The following is a 25,030-nucleotide window of genomic DNA, read 5'->3' as shown; positions in this document are numbered from 1 at the left end:
CCATAACAGAGTTTTGCAGCGATCAAGAACCAAGTAAGACTCCAGTCAGTTTTGCTGGGTTGAATCTTGTGGACTCTCAGCTGTGTCCTTCTTGGGTTTGTTATCTCAGACATGTGAAAGCTACTGCAATGTGTGTGTGTTTGTGTGTGATGTGTGTGTGTGTATGCATGTCTGTATGTGTGTGTGTGTGTGTGTGTGTGAGAGAGAGAGAGCGAGAGAAAGTTTGCTGTGTTTTGGAAGCTTGCTGGGCAGTGACAGACAACACTTGCCCCGCCAGGTTAGCTCTGGAACACTCTCATGCAGGGCATTTTTGGCAGGAAGGGAGTAAACTTTTCCTCTGCAGCTCTGAGCTGCTATGAAGCCTTTTGGGGTAACACTCTCAAGCATTCACAGCAGGGGTGGCATCAGATGTGCTGAGAGAAGTACTCATTTAATACATAGCCCTTATGTTAAGTTACCAGGGGTCTGTCTGAGCACACATTTGCCAAATAAGGGCTCATTGTGAGGTGGGAAGCCAAAGCAGGGACAGAAAGGAGAGGAGAGACAGTGAGAAACTTTGGTGGGTTGGACTCAGTATTATACTGGAAAAGATGTTCTTAACACTGCAGAAACATGTCGGGGGTCTCATCAAAGGGGGACAGAAAAGTGAAACTTAAGTAGTTTTTGCTGCTCAGTTAAGGTCAAACAGAAGTCAGCTCATATCCAGAGGCTATTTCCAAAGCACCTGTGATATACTAAGAGCTGCTCTAGGGGGGCTTACCTTACACAAATGATATATACCCAAACTGTCTGGCATACACCTCACTGAGATCTGACAGCGGCCTTAGCCTTAGAAACCTCAGAAGTAATAGGGAGTTGTGAGGCCAAAACAAACTACTGTAACATGGGTGGTGGAGATGATATCATTAGCTGTGAATGTATTAGCATAGCATCTTGCAAGTCTAATTCTTTGGACTTTTGACAAGCATGAGTGTCCCACATAAAGTTAGCGTTATGTCAAGTTACTCCCCAGCGGTGTGTCATGTCTGTGGGATCCTGATGATAATTAATTCACTGATTACATGTCTTAATAATGGTTTGGCACCTTTTCCCATCTTGACATCAGCGATTTCATCAGTTATAATAAAATATATAGGCTATTCAACATGTTGAGCATTTTCAGTAGAGTGATACAGAGGGAATAAAAGACCATATTTGGTAACAGGACGATATCGTGACGGCATCCTTTTGTAAAGTTATGTTCAGCCAAAGTATGACCATTTGGACACACATGGAGCAGGGGATTTTTTTTTTTTTTAGGCTTTCAGTGCTCTTCAATACCATTCTGCCGTTAAATGGTTTCATTACCTCTCTTAGTGACTGTGTTTGATAAATGATCATTTTGCCGCAGTTATGTGTTTTCGGTAATTACATAAGCAATAATTCTCTGATGTTAATCAGATTCCATGTTTATAACACCCACTGGTTTGGCTGGAAACAGCAGAGCAGATTAGACGTGACAGCGCAATTTATTTAGAGTCTGCCGTTATTTGCTTTATTTCTGAATGAATAATTCAGTGGTACTCTTATCCACAGACACAGTCTCATACACACACTACTAATCTGCCCCTGCAGCCCACACAACAAATGAGTGAGTCATATTGGTGATGTTGTTGTCACCAGTAGCAACACTAAATGCTCTCTTCACAGCCTATCTTTGCTGTGTGGAGAGTGGTCATTAAGCTGAAACATGAGGTCCTCCCAGTTTGTACTGTTAGAATTATAATGTGTGCATGCAGAAGTGAGTGGCTCTCTAAATATATAACTATAGCTTCAGTCTCACAGATATGGTTTAAGAGTACAAAAAAAGCCCAGTGTGCTTTAATTCGTGCTAACATATATATATATAAATATAATTTTTTTTTTGGTCATTTGGAATTTCAGATACAGCTACAGAGTGCCAACCCAGAGATGGACCGTAAGCCCTGAGTTTCACTGTCACCTCCTTTAAATCCGTCAGCTCTGTGATTGGCTTGTTGTTGTGATTGGCAAGCGGCTATCATGGCGAAGAGCCCAGAGGTGAAGCTAGCTGTTTTTGGCCGAGCCGGAGTGGGAAAATCAGGTAGGCCGGTGTGTGTGCATGTGAGCGTGTCTGTGCATGAGTTCAGTTGCCTTGTGTCTGCAAACCATATTTGGCTAAATTCAAATAACCCCACTGATGAAAACGACCGCTGCAGCAGCTAGTAAGTGATAATAATCACACTTCAAATAGTGAGTTCAAACAGTCATTCAAAACCTATTATTACAAAATAAAAGGATAGCTCTGTGTTTAGCACAGAACTGCCTGACTTTGTTTAATAATTAAATCATAGTCTACATAAATATAAGACTTCAGTGCTGTTACTATGAACATGGACCATATGGAAAATTATAGTGGTCACTTCATATGGGTATCTTGAGATAGTCGGTGTTAAAATATGCATAATTTATATTTACACCATGTTATTATATTGCTGTACCCATTCAGTATACATAATACCTCTAAGTAACCGCGTAATTTATGTATGTGTATGTATATATATATATCGCTATAACAAATAATATTTCACAAAACAAAAGTCAATACTTTGGTTGATGATATATGAAAGCACAGAAAATAATTTTTTCCTGCCTGTTCATGTGAAGCCTTGCCACTGGCCTTACGTCACCAGCCATATAAATTGATTCAGCATGGTATTTTCTTTACTCACGGAATCATTTCATAATAAAAGACAGCCTTTGATGTGTGCTCTGTGGAATGGCTTTTGTTTCCTCATGTTTTGGATGTGTGTTACGTTCTGCTTTGGTTGGTAACACACTCTTTAGATGTGTTGGCTTTTGTCAGTCCTGGTCTCTGCTCTGACAGTTAGAGTGCATAATTGACAATTCAAGCTCTGATGAGTGCCAGTGCTTAACTGAAAATATATCTTCCTAGACATGGTCAGCTTGGCTGAAAATTATCCCATTTTCTTGTCTTGTGGAAATAAAAATAAGGAGTAAGAGAAGGATTAAATATGACTTATAGCCTGTAGTGAGGAACGAGAGAAAATAATCCACGGGTACATAGTGTTCTTTAATAGAACAATGGTCATAAAAATTCTTAAGAGAAGTTGCTGAAACAGAGCAAACAAGTGAGTAGCAGACACAATAAATAGTTGAGAGTGTGTTCAACAGTTTCAGCATTTAATTGAGACACTAAAAGTGATAAGTTTCATGCAAAAGAGCTGTACTGAACAATGATCAGTCTGTTTTAACCCAAAATGTTCATCGACATTTGTAGAAGACTGTAAGAAAATCTGACACAAAACTAAAATGGGAGGAAATACAGCAAAAGATATTCAGCACCACACCACATACACTCATCACTCATGCACGTGTGCGCGCGCACACACACACACACACACACACACACACACACACACACACACACACACACACACACACACACACATTAAATAAACAAAAAATGTAGTTGTTACATATGTTAAAATGCACAAGGGGCTCATTCGAAATTGTTTGAATTTTTCACACACCAAACATGCAACATACAAACAAAGCAGTTTAAAATCTGAGGCTCAGGAGATATGGAATCGGATAACTTTCAGAAGGAACAGGGGGTATTCATCAGAAAGAAAGAGTGCTCTTTCACTCAGTCAGAACTGTGAAAACAATTGCGCAAGCCAAAGCCACTGTGATTGCCTTCACAGAATCAATCATTTGCCTTGTTTTTGCCCAGCAGGTGTGATAGATGATTACTATAAAATGAGTCCATGGGTATTGCTGGATGCACTAGTAGATTTCTCATAAAGTCTTTGAAAGGTCCTTAAACACACATGCACACACACACACACACACACACACACACACACAACTGTGAAATAAGTGTGACAAGTTTGGGCAGTAATTGCTTCATCTAGTTGTCACTTGTCACTTATGATTAGAGTGTACAGACAGTTGCAGCCACAACAGGGTCCCCTCTCCACCTCCTCTTCTCCTAAAATAGATACACAATCAATCACTCAAAACTGGTGCCATAGCAAGTTTAGATTGAGAACAAAATGACATATAACATCACCATTTCACTTCACTCCTCATTTACCAGATGCATCTGGAGGAAATATTCAGGTTCGTCTGAATTGTGCTTCAAATCTTATAAACGACTTCTGAGTGAAACCTAAATGCTGGTTATCTGGGGTCATATGTTAACAACATAAGACAGAGATTTACACACACATACACACAAACACACACACACACACACACACACACACACACACACACGTACTGGTACTCCATGGTGTGTGTGTAAGACTTGTTACAGATATTTACATTGCTTTAGAACTGGACAGCACTTCCATTGTACTGTGTCTGATGGCTGATTGGAAAGATGAATGTTTTCCGCTGACATATCCAGACAATCAGTTTTACCTCAGTCTGTACAGATGGAATGTTTCCATCTCCGGCCTCTGGAGCCGCATTATTAATGATGTCTCTTTTTGAAAGGGGAATGTGGCATAACAGAGCACAAATGCTAACTCCATACAGTCCAGTTGGGAGTTTACTGCATATCCGAGGCAATCATTTACCACCCTAATCAGGACATCAGTTCTAGGAAGGCATGGCTCCAGAGTCAGAGATGGTATTTGTAAATACTTATGATTAGCTGCTACTGATTAAGATCAGGGCATGACCCTCTTTGGTCCGCACAAAAAGAAGTACAAAAACCAAGATGAGGTCTAATATGGGCCATAAACAAACGTTATGTGCAGTGGCTTTTAAGAAAAAAAAAGAAAGTCTGTGACCACTATTGGGCAGACATGGACTGAATACCTTTAGCGGAAAAAGATATTTCCTCTTATTAAACTGAAGAGAAATGTCTCATAGCAACACAAGGCATTCCTTTTTGTTGAAATCTTTATTGTGACATTCACTAGGTGGCTTGAGTTTGTTCAAGGTTTTTTTTTTTCAAGGGTTATTGAACTGTGGTTTGGCGGCAGAGGAAACTCTCATGTTTATCTAGAGATGTCATTCTCCCTAATGCCTGTACACATATGTATACATGCCCATGCACACAGATCCTGTTATTGAACAGAATATGATAGATACTTTGACAGAATTTGACAGAAGAATATAAATGAGCTTCACTGACTTAAAAAAGGATCTCCATGAAAGGGCCAATCAACTAGCTTGTTCTCCTACAAAGTTGTCAAGGATCAATTAATGTTTTTTCCTTAATTTAGCTTAAAACTTTTTATGGCCTACAATGTCATAATATGAGAGTCTCATGAGTTGTTTGATTATTATGAGTTTGACAGTTGTGATGAAGGAGGTGTTCGGGTAGAGGTCTCTTGATAAATGATGCGTAGTATAAACGCGCCATGACAAACCCCAAAAAACCATCCATTAGATCCATGGTGAAAACATCTGATCTCTCTGAAAAAAAAAATAAAAAAGAAATGAAGTGTGCTTTGCAATTTTTTGGACCACCTATGTTTTTTCAGTGAGGGAGTTGCGCATCTGAGTCTGAGACCTTTTAAAGTATTACTCCATAAATACTGTCCCTGTAATAACATTATGTGAGTAATAACATCAGGAGGTATTTCTTGATTGTGAATGGGCATGGTGGAGTGAGGCCAGAATCTCCTCAAATCAAAACATGGTGCTCCAAATTTGGTCTCCTGGCTTAAGGACAGAGAGAAATTGTCGTCAGTCAGGGTGATCTGCAAAAACCCAACAGTTCCCTTAATGGATGATCATGATATTAAGAGAGTTCAGATAAGTTAAAAACATTAAAATGTTTTCAAAAGGATCCATTATCTGAGTTCATGAGGCCCATCAGTGAAGTATTTAGAGGAGAGCGAAAGTCTCAAAAGTAATAGTCTGTGATTAGATTTGCTGTCTCACTGTCCTCGTCTTAATACTTCCATGGCTCTGTTTCTGACTCTCAGGGAAATAATCAACAGTGGGAAGAACACTATCTGCATTTAAATGATGTGTTTATGCTGTGCACCTTGATTAAGTATGATTTGTTTGACTCAGACAGCAGTTAATTAAAGTTGAAAGGATCAGACATTTGTCCAATATTAGATAAATAGTTGATAGCTGATATTTTGGAGGATACAGCGTTACTTGAGATGTCAGAATAATAGGTTCTACAATACATAAACTGAATATTTCAACTGCATCCAAGTCACAATTGCAACTTTTGTGAATATAATTATTTTAGATGCCTTGATGACTTTCATTTCCATCTAAAACGTGTATTTTAATGTGTGTCCTTTAAGACAAGAATCAATCAGTGTGATAGTTCAAGTGCAGGTTCTGGTTTTGTTTTAGTAAGAGCTATATCTCTATATATAGCTATATATTAGTAAGTGCAAATCAATGTGAAACCTGAGCTAAAATATCTACTGGAACCTTTACTATGGTAAAAAACATCAATAGCACCTCATAGCTAAAACATCGAGTTTCAGCTGATTCCCTCTATGACAAACTAATCATGCCATGAAAAAGACTTATTCCAATTGTTCAGTGATAGTTCAGCCAATGCATGAGAGATGTAAAACATAATTGCTCTACAACATATTGACAAACAGACAAATTTTGAAGGCTTCGGCAGTCCTGTGGGTGTAGGCTCCTTAGTCATCTGTATTATCACTGCACGGCCCAGGCTCTCCAATCATCATCTAAACACCGCTCTTGAAATTGAGATAAGAGCCTCCAGCTGCCAAAGGAGACAGAGAGAAGAACACAGGCAAAGCATGTGGATGGCAATGCTGATGAAGGCATAAAGCTTTATGGGCTAGAATGGCATCTCTTCACAATGATGCATCAGTTAGTGAACAGCAGATTGCACATAAACCACATGGGGGAATGGTTACATATCATTAACAATGGTTTATAGATGATTCAGACTAACAGGCTTATAAGACATTTGAGGACAATTTAAAAGTACAATACAATTACTACTTGAATAGTTTGGATGTTTAGACATTTGTAAGCAATAAGTACAGAGGATCTTTACCCACAGAGTAACATGTTCTCCCCGAAGCTCTGACATACCTTGACTTCTGTGTGATTTTCTATTGAAGTTGCTAATCAAGGTCATAAGAGGAACTATTTCTAAAACAGGTTTTTTTTTTTCATGAAGGCCTAGAGCAAAGGGTTGACTTTATAAAGCAGCCTGGAATGAGAACACCCTCCTATCACTTTGTAAATGTCAGTAAAATTTACAGCCAGCTTCTTCTCACCACTCTTCAGCTTGCGCCTCAAGGCGAGACTCTGTGCAGGTGAGGGGCTGACTGGAAGGTTAGGCACTTTGCAGATTGTCTACTCTCAATAAAGGCCAGACACCTGCCAGACTACAGGCTTAAGAGGCTCAGTGAAGATTTGGCATCAGGATTTGTTCGGGCTGGGCAATACTCAGCAACGTTCCAGACACCATATTACTGAGAATAAATACTGCAGGGAAATTACGTGTAAGGCCTGCTGTGGAGTTTCGTCAGACATATCAGATAATGAATACAAATGCGCCTTGTTTAAATAAAGCACTAAACACAGGAGCAGCCATGATTATTTTTTATTTCTTTATTTAATATTTTTCTTTCCTTTTAGTCTTATCCTAGCTTATTTGCACTCATTCTGCTTATTTCTGTTTTTTTTTTTTTAAACTTTCTCATTTTCTCTTGTTTTGGTTATATTTACATTTTGGAAAAACAAGACTGAGCAAAACATTTTTGTGTTGTGAATGTGCCTTGTTAGCAGTGCCATTTCTCCTGTTAAATTCTGAATGTTGTAAAATTGTCACTTAAAATGCAAAGATCAAGTAGATAAAGATATATCATTGAACGCTATATAGAGACACAGAGACAGCTGTGGAAGAAGCTGCCCCCTTAAAGTTCAGACCATCAAAATCATCATTAATTAACATTAGTCTTAATGAGTACCTTTCTATTTAAAGACAACTTTTCCTCATATGTTGTCATGAGTGACAGAGAGAGTAGAGAGAGTGGGAAACACTGTCTGGAAATTATGCCCGTTTTGGCTTATCGTCATAGGGGCTGTGGGTGTGAAAAAATGGTCACCTTGGAGTCCTCAGTCTGTTTGACTGTAAGACAAGTCTGGACCAGGCTTCTGCCTGTAGAAAGTTGTTAAATATCTTTCCATCTCACATCTCTTTTTGTGTCATCTTTGTGCTGTATGTTTGTATGTGATAGCAGACAGCACAAAAATGCCACTTACTCCTCAGTACAGGTATGCCTCTACATGCCCTGTAAGTTTTTCTTTTGTTTTTAACAATGCAGGCACTGGACTACATTAAGACCCAATCTTGGACAAAAGTGCCTTTTTGGGGCACAATAGGATGCCGTGTCTTTTGGTAAAAGGTTCTGAATTATTGACTTCCAGTGAGTTTTAATGGAAAACCCATAGTGCATAAATTCCATCTGCCCTCACCTGCCCTCCCTATCTCCACCTCCTCTCTTTGCTCTCAGAGCATATAATCTCCAGCCCAACACATCCTTTTGTTCTGTAATGGAACAGGATGTCCTTGCCGCTCACCTTATCTATTTGAATTTTTAAAGGCCTGCTGTCTTGTATCAACCCCAGCATTTCCTGCAGATCCATTCACCTGCCTCCACCCTCACAGGTAGCCACACAATGCATGGTACATCCCAGGTGGTTGCCTCAAAAAGGACAAGAAGCTTTGCCTGTTGCTACTTTTTAAATTGGTATTTTTAGATCTCTTACACTACTTCACTTTTCTTCTCTGTGTGTGTGTTGCTTTCAGTTCATAAGCTCACAATGCCATTACCCCATCCAGCAGAGTTTGAGTGAGTCATCGTTTTTGTGTCTTCAGACGTTCTGCTTCTCCTCTCTCCTGAGGATCAGAAAGCCCTAAAAAATTTATGACGGATTCATAGAGCACTTTTTTTTTTTTTTTTTTTTTAGTTTTTACTACATGGGTACATGGAATTGCTGAACGTTAAAAATATTTTTCTTTTTTTTTTCTATCACAGTAAGCTCTTTGACTACCTTAAGTAAATGGATAGATAGCTAATGGATGATGCTTTTAAGTGGATTCAGCCTTCCGTTCAGCCCTGTCTCTAGCCTTTGTTATTTGCAGACTAACATCTGTTGATCCAGGCAGTACTGACAGACAATTTTAAATCTGGCGATGTTGTTTTCCTCTGCCCAGCCATAAATGCCTCTTTTATACAGCAAGTAGCATTCACAGACTGAACTGAAAAAACATGGGGGCAGTCCAGTGATATTAGAAGTTTAAACTCCTCAGAAGCAGAACCTTTTGTGGATTCTTTCTTATGTTGAAGATTAAGTTTCACATCTCGTATTCATTAGCAGATATTGGCTTACTTTATAACAATCATCAACTCAAAATCCGATGCTTGGACATCAGCCAAGCAAGACAAATAATGAGTTTAAGGTTACAGGGAGAATAATAACAAGGATTATTATTATCATAAAGACTTGGTCAATCATGAACATCTCAACTACTGTGACGTTAAATTTATTACCTCAGGGTATATACCATGTCAAAGCAGGCTTTTATAACGAAAACAGTTATAGCTAGATGAATAGAAATAGGGTATCATTGTTAAGAATAGGGGTTCACAGCAGTGTGAGAAAGCTCTATCTCCAATCTCCATGACAACACTAGTGTTGTTTGTGTTGCACCTTTAAAAAGTGAGAAATTGTACCCTTCAAGGCCACCCACTTTAAGGTGGCAAGTGGGATTTTAGCTGAATAGATGTCACTCTCTCTGTATTGTTGACAAAGAGCTGGAGCACATGTAAAGAAGTCAGACACAGGTAGGGGACTTCCCAGTTTTTCAGGTAGTGATTTAAATCAGTGGAGGCTGATCCACCTTTGAGATTCATTACTTGAAAATGGGACTGAGAATGCTTAAACCTGTTCAAGTTGTGAGTTATTATACATACACTAAGCTGAAATGAGCACTAATATTTATTAACTATATGTTTAAGCTGTTTCTGGAGCTCTCTCTTGTGGGTTACTTGAAGTGCATAGTCAGCTTCCATAAGTTTCATGTGGCCATGCTGAGCATTTAGCCCTTTACTAACTGTTGGTCCTGCTGTGATTAAATGATTCTGAAAATGCAACAGACATTTGGTTTATCATAATGGAGGCATTCAGTGTTATACTGTGAAAACTGTCACATCACCAAATTCACAGTTACGATAGCAATAATAGGGCTCACATCGGGGAATGAAGCTATTTTCAAAATGGAGCAAAACCAAAAAATATTTTGAGTGACTCTCAGTTCATCTGGAACACCAAGATATGAAAACTCCTTTTTTCACCCAATTCGGGAGGCTGAAATTCACCAGCAAAATGGAAATAAAAATTTACAAAATCTGCAGAATTAAAGGTTGAGACATTTTACCATGATATACAACACAGGAAATAATTAGAGCTCATCAGATGAGTAAGGGCACTGAAATTCTCCTATCCTGATGCAGACCCAAAGCTCTACTTCACTAAACTGTCAGAACGCCCAAAAACATCCAAACATCAGTTGGACTGATCAGCATAAACACTTAAATCTAATGCTATATATATTTGTCTTTGTCATATTGAATTGTACATAAGCCCTGCTCACACTTGTAAAAGACAAATTTCCTAAAACAGAAAAACAATCAGAATCAGGTGATTAAAGTGACGTTATATTTTAATAATCATGTTCCCAAAGGTTCTGAGTCCGGCAGTATAATATTTAGTCATGGGAGATTCAGCATAAATGGCTAGTCTATCATAACTTTCCCCTCAGGGAAAAGGGACTGTATGCTTCTGAAGTCTGAGCATGACCACACTAAAAATGACTTTATTGTTTATGTTAATTGACTTAAATAATGAATGATTGCTAAACACAGTCCAGAAAAGAATGAGAAAGGGACAGAGACAGACAAAACACCTCATACCCTTATTGCTCAAAACAAGTCATATCTTTGTATCATTGGTCTCTATGTGGGCATCCGGTGCCAAACCTTTATCATAATGAATTTAATTGCTCATCAGATCTGGCTCTGATCCCCAATGGTTTCATACTGCATCAATTATTAGGAGAGTCTAACTTGAGGCAACAGTGGGGAAGGATTCTTACAGATTCAGTTAAATGTTTGAGCTGCTAAAAACCCCAGCTGTAAACACGAGAGATTTTAGAATCAGAAACAACATTAAGACCAGAGGCAATGTGGAATATTGTAGATTGCAGTAGTTCTTCACTGTTGAGAAGCAAATGCTGTATGAGTTTAAAATTGAGAATCCCATTTTGAATACTTAAAGTTGATTTGTTACTGTACTGCGGCTGGTAATCATAGAAACAATTATTTTTATCCATGTGAGGAGAAGAACAGAGGCAAGATTACCTCGAGAAACACTATTGCTGCCAGGCACTTTAGTTGAATCATAAGTCCTTCAAGTGTGATTTTACAGAAGTGCATCAACAGTTCTTTTAACAGAGAGAGTTCTAATTTTCTTTACTGTCCTTATTCTGGTGTTAAAGGAATTACAAGGCTTGGTGGCAGTTCTCATAAAGAATATGTTTCTGTACTTATTCTATCAATAACTATTGTGCATTATCTAGGTAGCTGCATAAATCTAAATAATACATATTACTGCAAAAATATTAGCATTAAGGCATCTTCACAGTAAGTGCAAATAAAGACTGTAAAAACTTTTATAAATGAAAACACACTGGACTCTAATTATCACGGAAATACCCAAAAATTAGACAGGTCAAGCAAGAAGTCAAGTAAAAAGGTATTCAGAAAACATATCATCACAGTAAAAGGTTTTAAATGATAAGGGATAAAAATAGTAGTAACAAAGACATTAGTTTTCGTAAACCATAGATCACATAACTAGGCTGCATGTTGGACTGAGAGCAGCAGCATCAACTCACTAGCAGCAAATCTTGACCAAATATATTCATAGTCAAGTTTCTATTTAGCCCCCTTTTGTTTGAATATGATTTGCTTATAAAGTTTTGTTCATTTGGCCACTACTGTGGTCCTGTGGAACTTGTTTATCAGACACTCATGGAGAAAGATATTACCCAGGGACTGTGAATGTGCTCAAGAGTGCATTTGTTGGAGAAAGGGAGTCTGGGAAAGCTTCGTCCTGCTGGGGTCAGGACACAGAGCAATGACCTCTTACTTGGAGAAGTAGCTCTGAGACTTTGTGAAGCAAACTTGTTTATGCTTTGTACAGACTGAGATATGGTTCACGGGATTTGATCCATTTGTGAACATGTTTTCTTTGAAATTCTTCTCTTTACGTAAATATGAAAATTATACGAAAGTAGTGGTTTATGCATGGTAACCATAAAACAGTACGTGAGAAGAGATAGTTACTAGACCATTCTGTTCTCATTGCAGTGATTACAGCAACAAGCAAGTGTCATTTAGTGTGTTGACACATGCGGAAAAATTCAACTCGTTCAAATCACTGAGGGCCTGCTGAAGTCTCGAGCACATCAATGCTGTTCACAAATGGGAAGATGTCATAAAACCCAAAAACCTAAGACATACAAGAAACCCCCACTCTGTTGTGACAAGAATGACCTACCGGTAGCTGTTGATTATTTATGCTGACAGCAAAGAAGCCTGATGATAATTTCCCAGTTTTGCAACACAAACTTTGCTGTAATCTCCTTCTTCCCAAATGGGACCTCATTTGATTTCAGTGGATCTGGTTCCTGAGAGCAGTGGAGCCACACGATTACATCAGTCATTCCATACGGCCAACATGGTCTTGTCTGGAGGCCTTGATGGACCCCCAGCACTAATTGATCCCCTGATCAATTTGACACGAGAGATGAGGTTGGGTCACAAGGCTACCACATGAAAGACATGATGGGTCATGTTTGTTCTATACTCTTCTCTTTCCCCTCTCACGTTTCAGAAGCCTTGTGAAACGTTGGGATCATATGACACCAAAAGTGTTCTTGGTCTAGTTCCATGAGGTACTGGATAACAGGTGTGTGAAGGGGGGGTGGGGGGGGTGGGGGGGGTAGCAGAGATAGCAGATATCAATGGACAATAATGAGACAGACCCGCTGCATTTCCAGCTCCATCTCCAGCATTTCCAGCTCCATCTCCAATTTTGTTTTCCTACACTGTCTGCATGTTGTCCTGGCCAGTCAACAGATAAAGCTTCACAGGGTTCACCACCAACTCCAGAGGCATCTAAATCATATGAAGAACTGTCAATGTGTGGTGCACCCACTTTCAGTCACCCACTTTCAGTGACATATGGAGCATCATGGGATTTCTGCATTAGGACTACGCAAACGAGTGTGACTGAAGTTTTTCATCTACCAGAAAACATGTTTGATGTGGTCTTTAAAGGAGTGGTAGAGAGCTGGTCCATTTTCATTACGTTGACTTCAAAGGAGGTAAAATTGGATAGAGCCATTCCTTTCATTGAGCTAAAATGACCAGCAATGTAGCAGCAGAATGACTTTCCCACCGAATGGTATAATGACCACTCAAACAGCAATAATTTCATTGGTTCAAAGGATAGGTTAATGCAATACCCCATTATATAGTCTTCACAGACCATGCCTGGAGGTAGTAAAATCTCAATCACTATAGACACATAAAAAAAGTGCCATAACAAGTGTCTGGGCATGAAGAGAACTTCCAGACAGACAATAAGTCCAGCCAGCAACTCTTCCCACAAAGAGTTACTCAGATTTTTTTTTCTTTTTTTGAAGGCCAACCAGGAACTGCAGGACCACAGGGTGTCTGATTCACTGCTGAGGCAAAATCAATAGGGTCTGTTCAATCAGTAACACTGGGCACTGCTCCAGACCAAGGCCTTGGAGTCACTAATTGCTTCTGCTTTGTTTGTTATCAGACTTACAATTCTTCAGTGTAATTAGCTCTTCAGCAGACAAAAGAGATCTGATGGTAATGACCTCTTACAGCTGCCATGTTGGCTCAAGCTGAAGGGATTCAAGGGTTCTCAGTGGGCCCCCTGGTCATAAAACTCGTATTTCATCTGCCTGTGAGCTCTGTTGTGGGATGAAATAATATTGATTAAAAAACTGGCTAGGGCTTCATTTGGGCAGCAGTGTCTCCACAGAGTACACTGTTGTCAATATGAAACACAGAAACACGGGAGAGGAAGTTAATGGACATGTTTTTACTAGATTTGAATGGCATTCATTCATGGTCTAATCTGAGTATCAGCTCAGAGAAGGATGACTCCTGTGTGCACACTGAACTTGAGGGCCGTCAAAAATATCCATTATATACTTTCAGTCTCTTCAGTAATGTCTCTTCTTTTCAGATTACAAATTAAAATTAAACATATTGAATTTGAATATGAAATCTCTCATTAATACATCTGGTCATGAACTATAACAGGAAATGGACCATGCTGAAAGTAACTGCACTGGTATATTAGGTGTGTAGCTCTCCATCATCAAGCTAATCTATTACCTTACCTCTGTCATAGCCCGCTCATTATGAAATTCACAAGGCAACAGTATGGACCTTGATAGTGGTGAAACAATCAGGGCAGCACATAAGAAGCAAAGTGGGTGTTCCAAGGATGAATGCTGAACACGTTGACTTACCTCTACACATAAACACACGCATACATGCATGCATAAACACATATACACACACGCACACACACACCAAAAAAAAACCAAAACCCAAATGATCCTGAAATGTGGCCAGTTGTGAGTTCGAACCATCAAATTGCCACATTAACAAATTCCTTTGCACCTTATTTGAATGGAAACAAAATATACAAACATAGCATTCCCAACTTGTTGACTGAAAAACAGCTCCATTGCCAAGCTTCCAGAGAAAAATAAACATCACCGTGGCCTGGTTACGTCAAACACAAGAGAAAGATACAATATGTCCTGTTCTCCCACACCATTCCTCAGTCGCAGGATCATGTGCAGTTTTTAGTGAGCCTTTTTACTACATCCAGCGACTAGCCTAGGTACATGTAATACACCAATCAGTGACAACATTATTGTTTTTGCATGTGCAAATAATTTCATCATGTACGCATTACATCAGTACATTTTGCTCTTATGCTGACTCAATCATAAATCATCTGTGTTGAATCCAGCAATAAGGTAATGAGTGTAAATAGATTCTCTGTTCATCTACAGAGTGGTTAATTTAGTGGAGAAAACAGGTCACGGGAAGATGGATGTTCTTTCTTGCTCAAAGTAAAGCAATTTCCTCTATTGTCCTTTTCAAAAGGAGCAACAGTGTGGCTTTACACCAGGAAAAGGGATAGGCCCTGAGCCACAAGTAGGCCACTGGAGTCCATTTGAAGTCATTCAGGCATATGACAGCCCTGTGCAAGAATAGTGCCGGAGATAAATCATCCACCCAACAACCAATACTCGTTTATCCAACGCGAAAATATGGGCCGAGCAGTAAGAGTGCATTGTGTGTACCTGACCTCTGGGTCTCCTCCTGCTGGCTTTTGTGATTACATAAAGTGCATTAGTGCACAGTAACAGTACAAGGATTTAACTGTTTTGACTGTGGCTCTTCTGAGGACCCTCCACGTTCCCATTTCATTACACTCTGACTGGAGGATACTGAATAAGTTGGGGATGTGAGCCGTCACTAGAGAAATGATACATGACCTTAGTCTGTATAAAAAAGTGGTCAGCAATTCTCAACAGTTCTCTCAATCACATATAATCCTGTACCGCACACAGGAACTGGCTGGGAATGGTCAGAGAAGCCAGAGAACAAACAAGACCTGTCATCGGGAGTGAGTTTCCACGTGGAAGGCAACCAAGGCAGAGGAAGTTGGTCCTCACGAGTCTTAATTAGATTATGTGGTGCTGCTCTGTTGGCGAATAATGATATAATTAATCATCACAGAAACACAGTGTGAGTTCTTGATAAGGAGACTGTATTGAAAACCGAAATCTGTGCTTCCGTGGAACAAGAAGGAAGAGCAAATAGTGTGTGTTGGAAGCTGTCACCAGCGAGATTATGCTCATTAGAATTCATGCCATAAGTGCAAATGTTAATTGGAATGAAATGAAACTGGCATCTCTGTGCATTGGACTTGAAGTACTGGCAAACAAAAAAACTTGCTAGGCTTCCACTGATATGGAATGGGCTGTGTTAGTGTTACAAGCGTCAGTCACTTTGAGTGACAGCTCATGAGTCATCGTACTTTTTTAAGAAAACATACGTGTATTATTTTGTAAAGTTATTTTCTTATCTTTGTCAGTTTGAAGCAGAAAACCATGTTATCAGGTGCATAAATCAAACATAACAGCATTTATACAAGAGCAGAATCTCACTGAGATCACCCACAATATCTGGAGGAATCCCAGTGCTTTCTGTATACATAATATATAAACAATCCTGTTCAAAAGCAGATACAACAATATTGAAGCCATGCTTTTTAGACAGCTTCCACAAACTGGTGTAGAAAAATTCCTACACTGGTTGTATGACATGCTATTCTGCATAGATAATTTGGGTAACACTTTATTTTACAGTCTACTAATTACCAGGTATTAACTAGGAAATGAGATGGTAATAAAAATACAGTTATTACTAAAGTGCCAAAAAAATGTCCTGATAACTACATAGAAATCCACTAGGAAACTAGATGGCAACAAAATATAGTTATTCAGAAAGTAACTATTAGAAATGTATAGTAAGTACTAAGTTATTATCTAGGAAGTACATAGAAGCCTACTGGGAAACTAGATGGTTAGGGTTAGGGTTGGGTTAGGGCTGTTGCCATATAGTTTCCTAGCGGGTTTCTATGTACTTACCAGGACATTATTTAGTACTTCCTTTCCTAATATCTGTTTTTTGTTACCATCTCATTTCCAAGTTAATACCTGGTAATACCTGGACTATAAAATAAAGCATTACCAAAACTTGTTTTACTCTCCATACAGAGTACTGGTGCTGGACCATGCAGAGGTAGCTTCATGCAATATGTTTTTCATTTGATGATGAAAAGTCAATGATTCAATCTGCTTGTGCCCCAGGACATTAATCATTAGGGACAGAGAGTAACAGCCAAGCAAACTACATCCAAACAGGCAGAGTCCTAATCTAACCCATCTTTGAAATGAGGACAATATATCTTTGCCTTTGTATGTGGCTGTGTTGGAGGAGAAAGTGTCAATAATTCATTTGCATTTCTCTGATAATGCTTTTGACCATCACTATTACAGAGAACAAATTAAGCTTTATTATTGCTATAAAGTCAGAGTACTGTAGGTTACATTAGTTTTTTGTATACTGTATTATAGTGTAAAGTTTAGTTTAGTTTACAGTACTGTGAGTATGCAAAATAATTTGCTTGCATGGTTTGTTTAGTAGATGCTTAATGAGTTATAAGAGCAATAAAGGGCCTTTGATTATCTCACATACTTGAGGTGGATGTTTATTTAGCTGTAAGAGTGATTACGTGTACTGGTATTTTACGTGTTCGATAGGTTTATGGTACAGCAAAGGGAAGTGTTATTTAATGTCACCATAATGTGATGTGTTATTAAGAGGCTGTACAGTGTTTGGATCAATATACAACGTATCATCAGAAACAACATACAGTGAACTTATGGAGCACATCTGACAATTAGAGCACACTTAAATCTTTGATACAGAGATGAATTTGATCACTAATCAAAAACTGAATCTAATGACTTTTTAAAAAAAAAAAAAAAAAAGAAAGAAAGAAATACTGATCTCTTTCTCTTTTTCCTCCTAGCTCTGGTAGTGAGGCTCCTGACCAAACGTTTCATCTGGGAGTATGACCCCACACTTGGTGAGACATCCTTCACTCCTTTATATGACATATGCTTTCACTGTAAGAGTCTCCTTGGGCATATGAGTATTAGAGAAACAACCTCATCTGCTCTTATCACTTTGAACTTCTGAACTAAGAACCACAGTAAAAAAGAGAGAAAAACCTTTTCATATGTTCATAGCCAAGCAGGCTCTTTTCCTGAGGTTTCCATATCAAAGGCAGTTTTCAGATCTGGAGACGTGGATAAAAGCCCCTCATACCTCTAAGCCAGCTAAAGTTGGCCATTGCTTATCAGTGCTTGTCGTGCCACATTAAGTATTTTGATGGTTTAAATTACCACCTGCCATAATTTGGCATGCCCCGCTAGTCCAGGTCCGCAGAATCTTACAGCATTCTGATGTGTTATTTGATTAGTTCTCTTGTACAGCCAGCCTCCATTTGTATAATTCCAACCCAAACTTGCAAGGGGATCCAAGACGGTATGAACACGATTTGATTAGCAGGGAGAGAGGTTTTAAGGAAAGGCAGCATTCAACACCAATGAAGTTTACCCAGAAATATGTTTATAATTCTGAAGGTGTGCCCAGCACTGAATGAAGAATGTGTGTCTTAATCCAGGGGAATTTTCCAGCAGGATAGCTTCAAAATCTCTGTAACAGGTCTACAGACAGCTCTATACTCAACAGACTAATCAGAACATAATCCTACACTAAGAGTCATTACTTACCATGGCATGTTCTCTCATTCCTTAGGCTACCAAGTGCCAGCTCAAACCTGTTATTTTTTTTCTTTTTTCTTTTTTTTTTCTTTAGACAATAATATTTGGTCTACAAGCCTCAAGGTTTCTGTGGTATGTCCTGAGTTCTGAGCTAGTTACATAGGAAGCAGGATACCAGTAGGCTCCTGGTATGCACTTAAGACAAAACAACACAGCTATATGTGTGTCTTCCCCTTCATTTCTTCAATGCCTCAGTGCCTTCATCAGTAACTGAGAGCATTTTCTAGACAGCAGATATCATCATCATCAACCTTTGTACTATTTTTTCTTTTTTATTCAAACCTAGTAGCAAAATATCTCTTATGAAAACAACATAACTGGATTTCCTGCTCAGCATAAATTACATAAAAATGAATTTCCAAAGTGCTGAAAAGTTTCATTTCAGTTTAATCATCTTTTTGGAGGATGCAGTTTAAATTCACACACTGAGTGCAAAACATGAGCAGAGCAATTTCACAGTGCACCATCAGGTCTGCAGCACATGTCAGCCCTCTGAATTAACCATCTTCCCACAAGTAGTTAACTGGTGAAATTGGAAGAGTGTTTTTTCCAATAATACTGACATGGTTAAACTGTTAACACATTTATGTAATATTTTTTCTTAGTCAAGAATTGGTAAACTGCCAACTGTGCAATGTAAAAATTAAAGTAATGAGTATTCAGATTCTAAGACCAAACGAAATGTTTATCAGGAGGTTAAAACAGCCATGGACTCTCCACCAACTAAATGCAGTGACACTTTATTTAGAGTGCATCACTAAGCTTTTATCACTATTGTAATCAGGTCAGGAATGTTTACTGTTTGGGCATTTTGTCCTTGGGCACCCTATAACCTCTATAAAGAGAACACACACTCTAATAAGCATTGAAATGTCTATCTTGAAGTGGAGAGAGAAGGAAATGCCACTTATTTGAAGTCAAAGAGAGTCATGTGAGACAGAATGCTGAAAGAATTTAAATTGAAAGAGATGGGATAAGCTTTAGAGTTTCTTTCCGTGACAGTGCTGGACATCCCAAAACATTTGAACTCATTCGGACCTAATCTCATTTGCTCATCCAGTTCTCTCCTGATTTTAAGAAACTGAAATACTCACAGATATGAAGCAGCAGAGTTGGTGGGGGTAAAATTTAAAGAGAGTGATGTTTTGGGTTTGTGGGCTTGTTCATTGATTTGAGAAGATTGGAATGGAGCCCCGGTTTTCTCAGCATTTCCAATAACAGGAAAGACCCCTGAATTTTCAAGTACTTTTGAATAAAATATCAGATGCTAGGAAAATGACACACCTTTGGGTTCACACAGATGGAGAAATATATATAATGGTCTAGTCATTCATTCTCATGTTCAAGATGTCAGCTCACATACACTGTTAGGGGTCTCCTATCTAGCTTAGTAGTGCATATGTATGTGTGAGCGTATGAGGTAAATAGTGTTCACATAGAATTTCTTGGGCTGCACAGCATGTCTGATCCATGACCAGGCACCATGAGGGAGCAATACAGACTAATCACGCACAGCATCCAATGATACCCCACATGCAGCCAAGGAATGATTTACCTCCCAGAGCTCACTTGGGTCAAGGCATGGCTGTTATTTTAGACTGCTCTTACCAGATGAGTGCAGAGAGCGAATGCAGGCATTAGAGTGCTATTCTGAGATGAGTCACTCTGAGGAATTTTGTTGATGTCACAGGAGATTAGCAAATTCAATAATGCTATGCTAAAGAGGCAAAATTTTTTATCCTTCGTAAGTGAATAAAACATCATAAAACATGTCTCTGGGGTGTTTTATGATGTGTTTACACAGGTGGGTCTTTGTTTGGATGGGAGTGAGACATCCAGGTGAAAAACTTTGGCTTAAAGAGGTCAGAGTAGGCTTTCAGTTGTGTGTCCTTCAGGTGTCCAAGCTTTCACCTCCTGTTCTCGCTGCCACAAGGGCAGTGCTTAGCTCATCTAACTGAATGGAGACTTTTACTACTTTAGCACCCACATTTGTTTCACACTTCATACGTGTAGATGTTCCAGCAGTTTGTTCATGGAAATTTTTTAATTTATTTTTATACTTAGAGTCCACATATCGCCACCAAGCAAACATCGATGATGAAATGGTTAGTATGGAGATACTGGACACAGCTGGACAGGTACAGTAAACTCAAATATCTGCAGTTATTTTTTACTCTGCTTTATTTGCATTTGCACACAGCTACATCGCACATATGCATTTGGGAAATATCATAGGTTTGCTAGGTTTCTACAAAAACAGAACATAGGCATAGTGTTTGGCATTCTGTTGGCTGCTGGTTTAACCTTAGAAAATCCTGCCAAGTCACACATCTCTCATTACATGTAGTCTATTTTGAAGGTCTGCTTTGGTAAAGAATAAAGTGTTTCCAGACATGTGTCGTAGAGCCAAGGGGTCAGTTTTCCTGTGCTTTTAAAGGTGCCAGAAAGTGGTGAAAAATGCTGATTAAACCTGATTAGATTAAAACATCTGAGGACAACTCATTCTTTAGAGGCCAAGGGCTCCTTATGCCATTAAACATCAGGTGAAAAGTTGTGTTTATCTGTATGCTGCTGGAGTTGTCATGCTTTTTTGTCATCAGTCAGTGTTCAGTTATTTTTACTTAATTTGCCAACAGCAGTTTCAGCTTCAATAGTTCTGCAATTCCAATACATCAGGATGAAGGAAGTTGTTTAAGTTCTGGGAGAGCTGTGATTGGAAGGGTTTCACAACTTGAATAGGTGCCAGTCATTATCTCAACTCAGTGAGAGACACTATGCTGCCTCCTTCTTGTGATACACATATGTATCTAAAGCCATCCAAATGAACCGTAAAAACCATACTGCACACTATCATGCCGTAAAGCTAAATCAAGACATGTAAGTGCTCATACATACTCATGTAAGCTATAAGCCTTTGCAAAGATAAAATGGTCGTGAATGTCTGTATATCTGTTTTTTGTCCGTTAGGAAGACACGCAGCAGAGGGAAGGTCACATGCGTTGGGGTGATGGCTTTGTCATTGTGTATGACATCACTGACCGTGTCAGCTTTGAAGAAGTGGCTCCTCTGCGAGGCCTGCTAGAGGAGGTGAAAAAGCCCAAGCACGTGCCCCTGGTTCTGATAGGGAATAAAGCTGACCTGGAGCATGCCCGACAAGTGGCCACCGAAGAAGGCGAGCGGCTAGCCGCAGACATGGCCTGTGCTTTCTACGAGTGCTCTGCGTGCTCCGATCAGGGCGGCGGAGTAGCGGAGGCTTTTCACGAGCTGTGCCGTGAAGTTAGGCGTCGTCGAGCCGTGCAGGGCAAAGCCCGACGTCGCAGCTCCACCACGCACGTCAAGCAAGCCATCAATAAGATGCTGACAAAGATCAGCAGTTAGGAGGGTGGCACCATTGCCGAGGAAGAAACAACAACAACAACAAAAGAATAAAAAAACAGTCAGAGGTGGAGAGGTAACGGAGAACAAGCACAAAACTGAAAGGAAGTTTGTTGACTAGGATGAGTAAGGTTTGGGGTATGGAGATGCCACTGACTTTGTTTATTTCAGTCTGACTGTGAGGAAAAGGAGTCTGTTTTGAAGCTACACTGCAGTTTTAAAAGCATGAAAAAAATGTGGACAATATCTATTTGCTTTAAACTGCAAAGATTTTCTGGAAAGACACTCCTCAGACACTCAGCAGCTCAGACATTCTTTAGAATTTACCACAAAAGGAGATTCATCCGAGAGAGATTCTAAGAAATAGCGTCTCTTTTCCCAACCTAGCAGGGTAGTACCAATCTCCCAGTCTTAAATGATGAGCTTCATATGTTTCTCAGCGCTCTGTATATACATACCATGGTCCATTGTACAGTGAATACAAGATGACAGACAATGTGCTTCATAGTTCCTGCTGCATAGCATGTTTTGTAGAGGAATGTGCTCTGGGGGCCCCTGTGTTGTATATTTGTTCTCAGAATGTATTGAAAGATTCATTAAAACATCAACATAGTTATCATGGTGGCAGATCACTACATAACCAGCAGATTTCATTTGGCGTTCAGCACATGTTGACCTAGAGAAATCCTTTGAGCTGAGACACAGGTTGTCAAATAAACCAATGTATGCCCTCATAATAAAGTCCATCATTGCACTCTGACATGAAACTGCATAAAGTCTTCAGCTCTGCTTTCCAAAGATCTTGGAATGTCTCCATATATTTGTTCCCAAGTTGATGGGAGATCATATCTAGGTTACCCTCTCCCTCAGAAAAGCCCAGGAAATATCCAAGGGGCCAAATATTTTCAGCAGCTTTTGTGTTCATGTTTTTTTCCAGGTCTGTGGCCAATTCAAATGATCTTCTTTTTTTTAAGTTAGGCGTCTTTCCGTGTGTTCATTCACACATGTTCCTCATAAGTATCAAAATAGTGTATCTTTAATTGTAAACTATATTACAACCTGTCCTGTCTTTTATAGCCTGAGTGTCCCAGATGAGTGACTTTGTTGTCTGAAGATGTATTCTTGACCCCAGACTGTGAATACAGTGGGGGCTGTACCAGCAATGGTCAGTGTAACACTGAACCAAATGCCCTGTTTTTGTAACATTAGATTAATTGTAATTGCAGTTGTAATGAAGATCCTTTATCTCTATGTATAAATGTTGTACTTATGAAAAGAAATGGTTGCCAGTCATTTTTCTCTGTTTATATAGATATGAATTTGCCTGACATTTATTGATTTTTGATTCAGACAGATATAGCTCAACATAGTAACTGAAATGTTCATGGAAAAATGAATGTGCTCCTAATGACCAAGCACCCCCGTTTCAACCAGCACCTTCATTAGCACATTTTCACTGCGCTCATAGCCATGACCACCAGGGCCATTGCAATCAATTATGGAAAGTCCTCTGAGAAACATTAACTAGGCATCTGAAGACCAGATTCCTATGAAGTGTGGATTTACATACATAATCAATAACCCTCTCTGCTAAGAGTGCTAAATATCAGTATCACTGACAGATTACAGACTTTACATCTCTGTGACTATCTACATGACCGTAAATGATCAATACACCATTTTCACTGATTTACCACCCACACTGCAAAATGGTGAAAGCACTGAACAGATTTCTTGCCCGTATATTGAGTGTAGAATGAAAGATGTGTGGTCCAGCAAAACCTCTGCAATGTACGCTCTTTTCTGTTACTTGACCAGCTTTGGTGTAAAGTATCTCAACTTCACTTCCCACTGAACTGCAGAACATTAAAGAAGGTATAAGTTAGGGAAGCGTTGTGCTCTGCATTCAACTCTGAAGTGAAACACACACACTGAAATACAGCTCCAACTTTATTTAATTCAAGATCAGACTAAAGGATGAGGATAAATTGAAGGCAGATGTTCCAGAGTTACTGACCCCATCTGAAGGGTAAAGGACAACAGGTGGGTGCACATGATAGGTAGTGATGAGACCAAGCTATTCTCGATTCACTACACAAGATGGACCCAAAGAATTTTGCCTAAGGTCATTGCAAAGGTAAATGCTGTCCTCCCTATGAAACTAAACAAATTTATCATGACAAGGCATAGAAGATGTTGGAGTATCCTTTCCTAATAAATGAACTCATTGTGGTAATATGGCATTTCAGAAACGTTTTCCGAATATGTATCACTACTGCTATGACAAATAATTGAATTAGAAGGCTCACAACTACAAATTACAAAGAGTATCCCTAAATATCCAGGAAACCAAAGGGTGGTATGGATGACTAAGGTCAACCAGTGGAACCCAACACTGTGCTCTAAATTTTCTTCTTAGAGATTCATCTGAAATTCAACAGTCTGAATTAATTAACAAACATTACATGAATTTTGTATTTTTGATTGACTCTTAGCCTTAATCTGTACACTAACTTAAGTGCAACTCTTATTATACGTATGAGCGCTTTGATTTTATCGAGACAGGCTGTACTGTTCTACCTCTTCACTCCCTTCTCTATTCTGAAGAAACTGGATCCTCATTATCAATGCTCAGATCTCAAATGGCACATTTGCATTCTGCCTGGCGATCAAAGTGATAGACAGGGTTCAATGAAATATAAGGGTTGAAGATATATAATCCAGTTCACTGTTAGATATGATTTATTTTAAACCATTTTTTCATGCTTTCAAGTTAAGCTGTTCTAATTCTAAATATATTTGATGACATTCAATTTGCTTAAGTGTATCATTTAAATCCAAGCCACCGTTTTAGTATTATTAAATGTAAAAAAATGAAATGAGTTTGATCTGAAAGAGAATTTCACAGACAGATGGGACACAAAATTACAGGGACTAATCTCAGCAGTTTGGGTTAAGCCGAAGTTGAGAAGGCCGGATTCAGAATGTACTGGGTTTGGGCGGGAACTGGGTGTGCTGTCGACAAGGGCGGATAATTACAACTACATCACT

The 25,030-nt window shown here is 39.1% G+C and overlaps 1 protein-coding gene across 2 annotated transcripts; it reads left to right on the top strand.

Annotated features, from left to right (window-relative positions):
- The first annotated feature begins 2,040 nt into the window (after positions 1-2,040).
- Positions 2,041-21,982, top strand: rerg (RAS-like, estrogen-regulated, growth inhibitor). 2 transcript variants are annotated; one of them, XM_030788936.1, is made up of 4 exons: positions 2,041-2,101; positions 17,788-17,844; positions 20,669-20,742; positions 21,572-21,982. In XM_030788936.1, exons 1-4 carry the CDS (start codon positions 2,041-2,043, stop codon positions 21,980-21,982), a joined length of 603 nt encoding a protein of 200 aa, XP_030644796.1. The 2 variants fall into 2 exon arrangements, with proteins under 2 accessions (XP_030644796.1, XP_030644806.1); XM_030788946.1 differs by lacking the exon at positions 17,788-17,844.
- Positions 21,983-25,030: the final 3,048 nt, after the last annotated feature.

The sequence above is a fragment of the Chanos chanos genome, chromosome 1 (genome assembly GCF_902362185.1).
Source record: "Chanos chanos chromosome 1, fChaCha1.1, whole genome shotgun sequence".
NCBI lineage: Eukaryota > Metazoa > Chordata > Actinopteri > Gonorynchiformes > Chanidae > Chanos > Chanos chanos.
The sequence above is the reverse complement of the archived record's forward strand: the minus strand, read 5'-3'. Positions and strand labels throughout refer to the sequence as shown.

Bases quoted from the DNA above. Each gene is read 5' to 3' on its own strand.
- rerg (XM_030788936.1), top strand. From the start codon at position 2,041: ATGGCGAAGAGCCCAGAGGTGAAGCTAGCTGTTTTTGGCCGAGCCGGA. The intron at 2,102-17,787 runs GTAGGCCGGTGT...TTTTCCTCCTAG, and splicing joins AGCCGGAGTGGGAAAATCAG to CTCTGGTAGTGAGGCTCCTG. The intron at 20,743-21,571 runs GTACAGTAAACT...TTTGTCCGTTAG, and splicing joins TACTGGACACAGCTGGACAG to GAAGACACGCAGCAGAGGGA.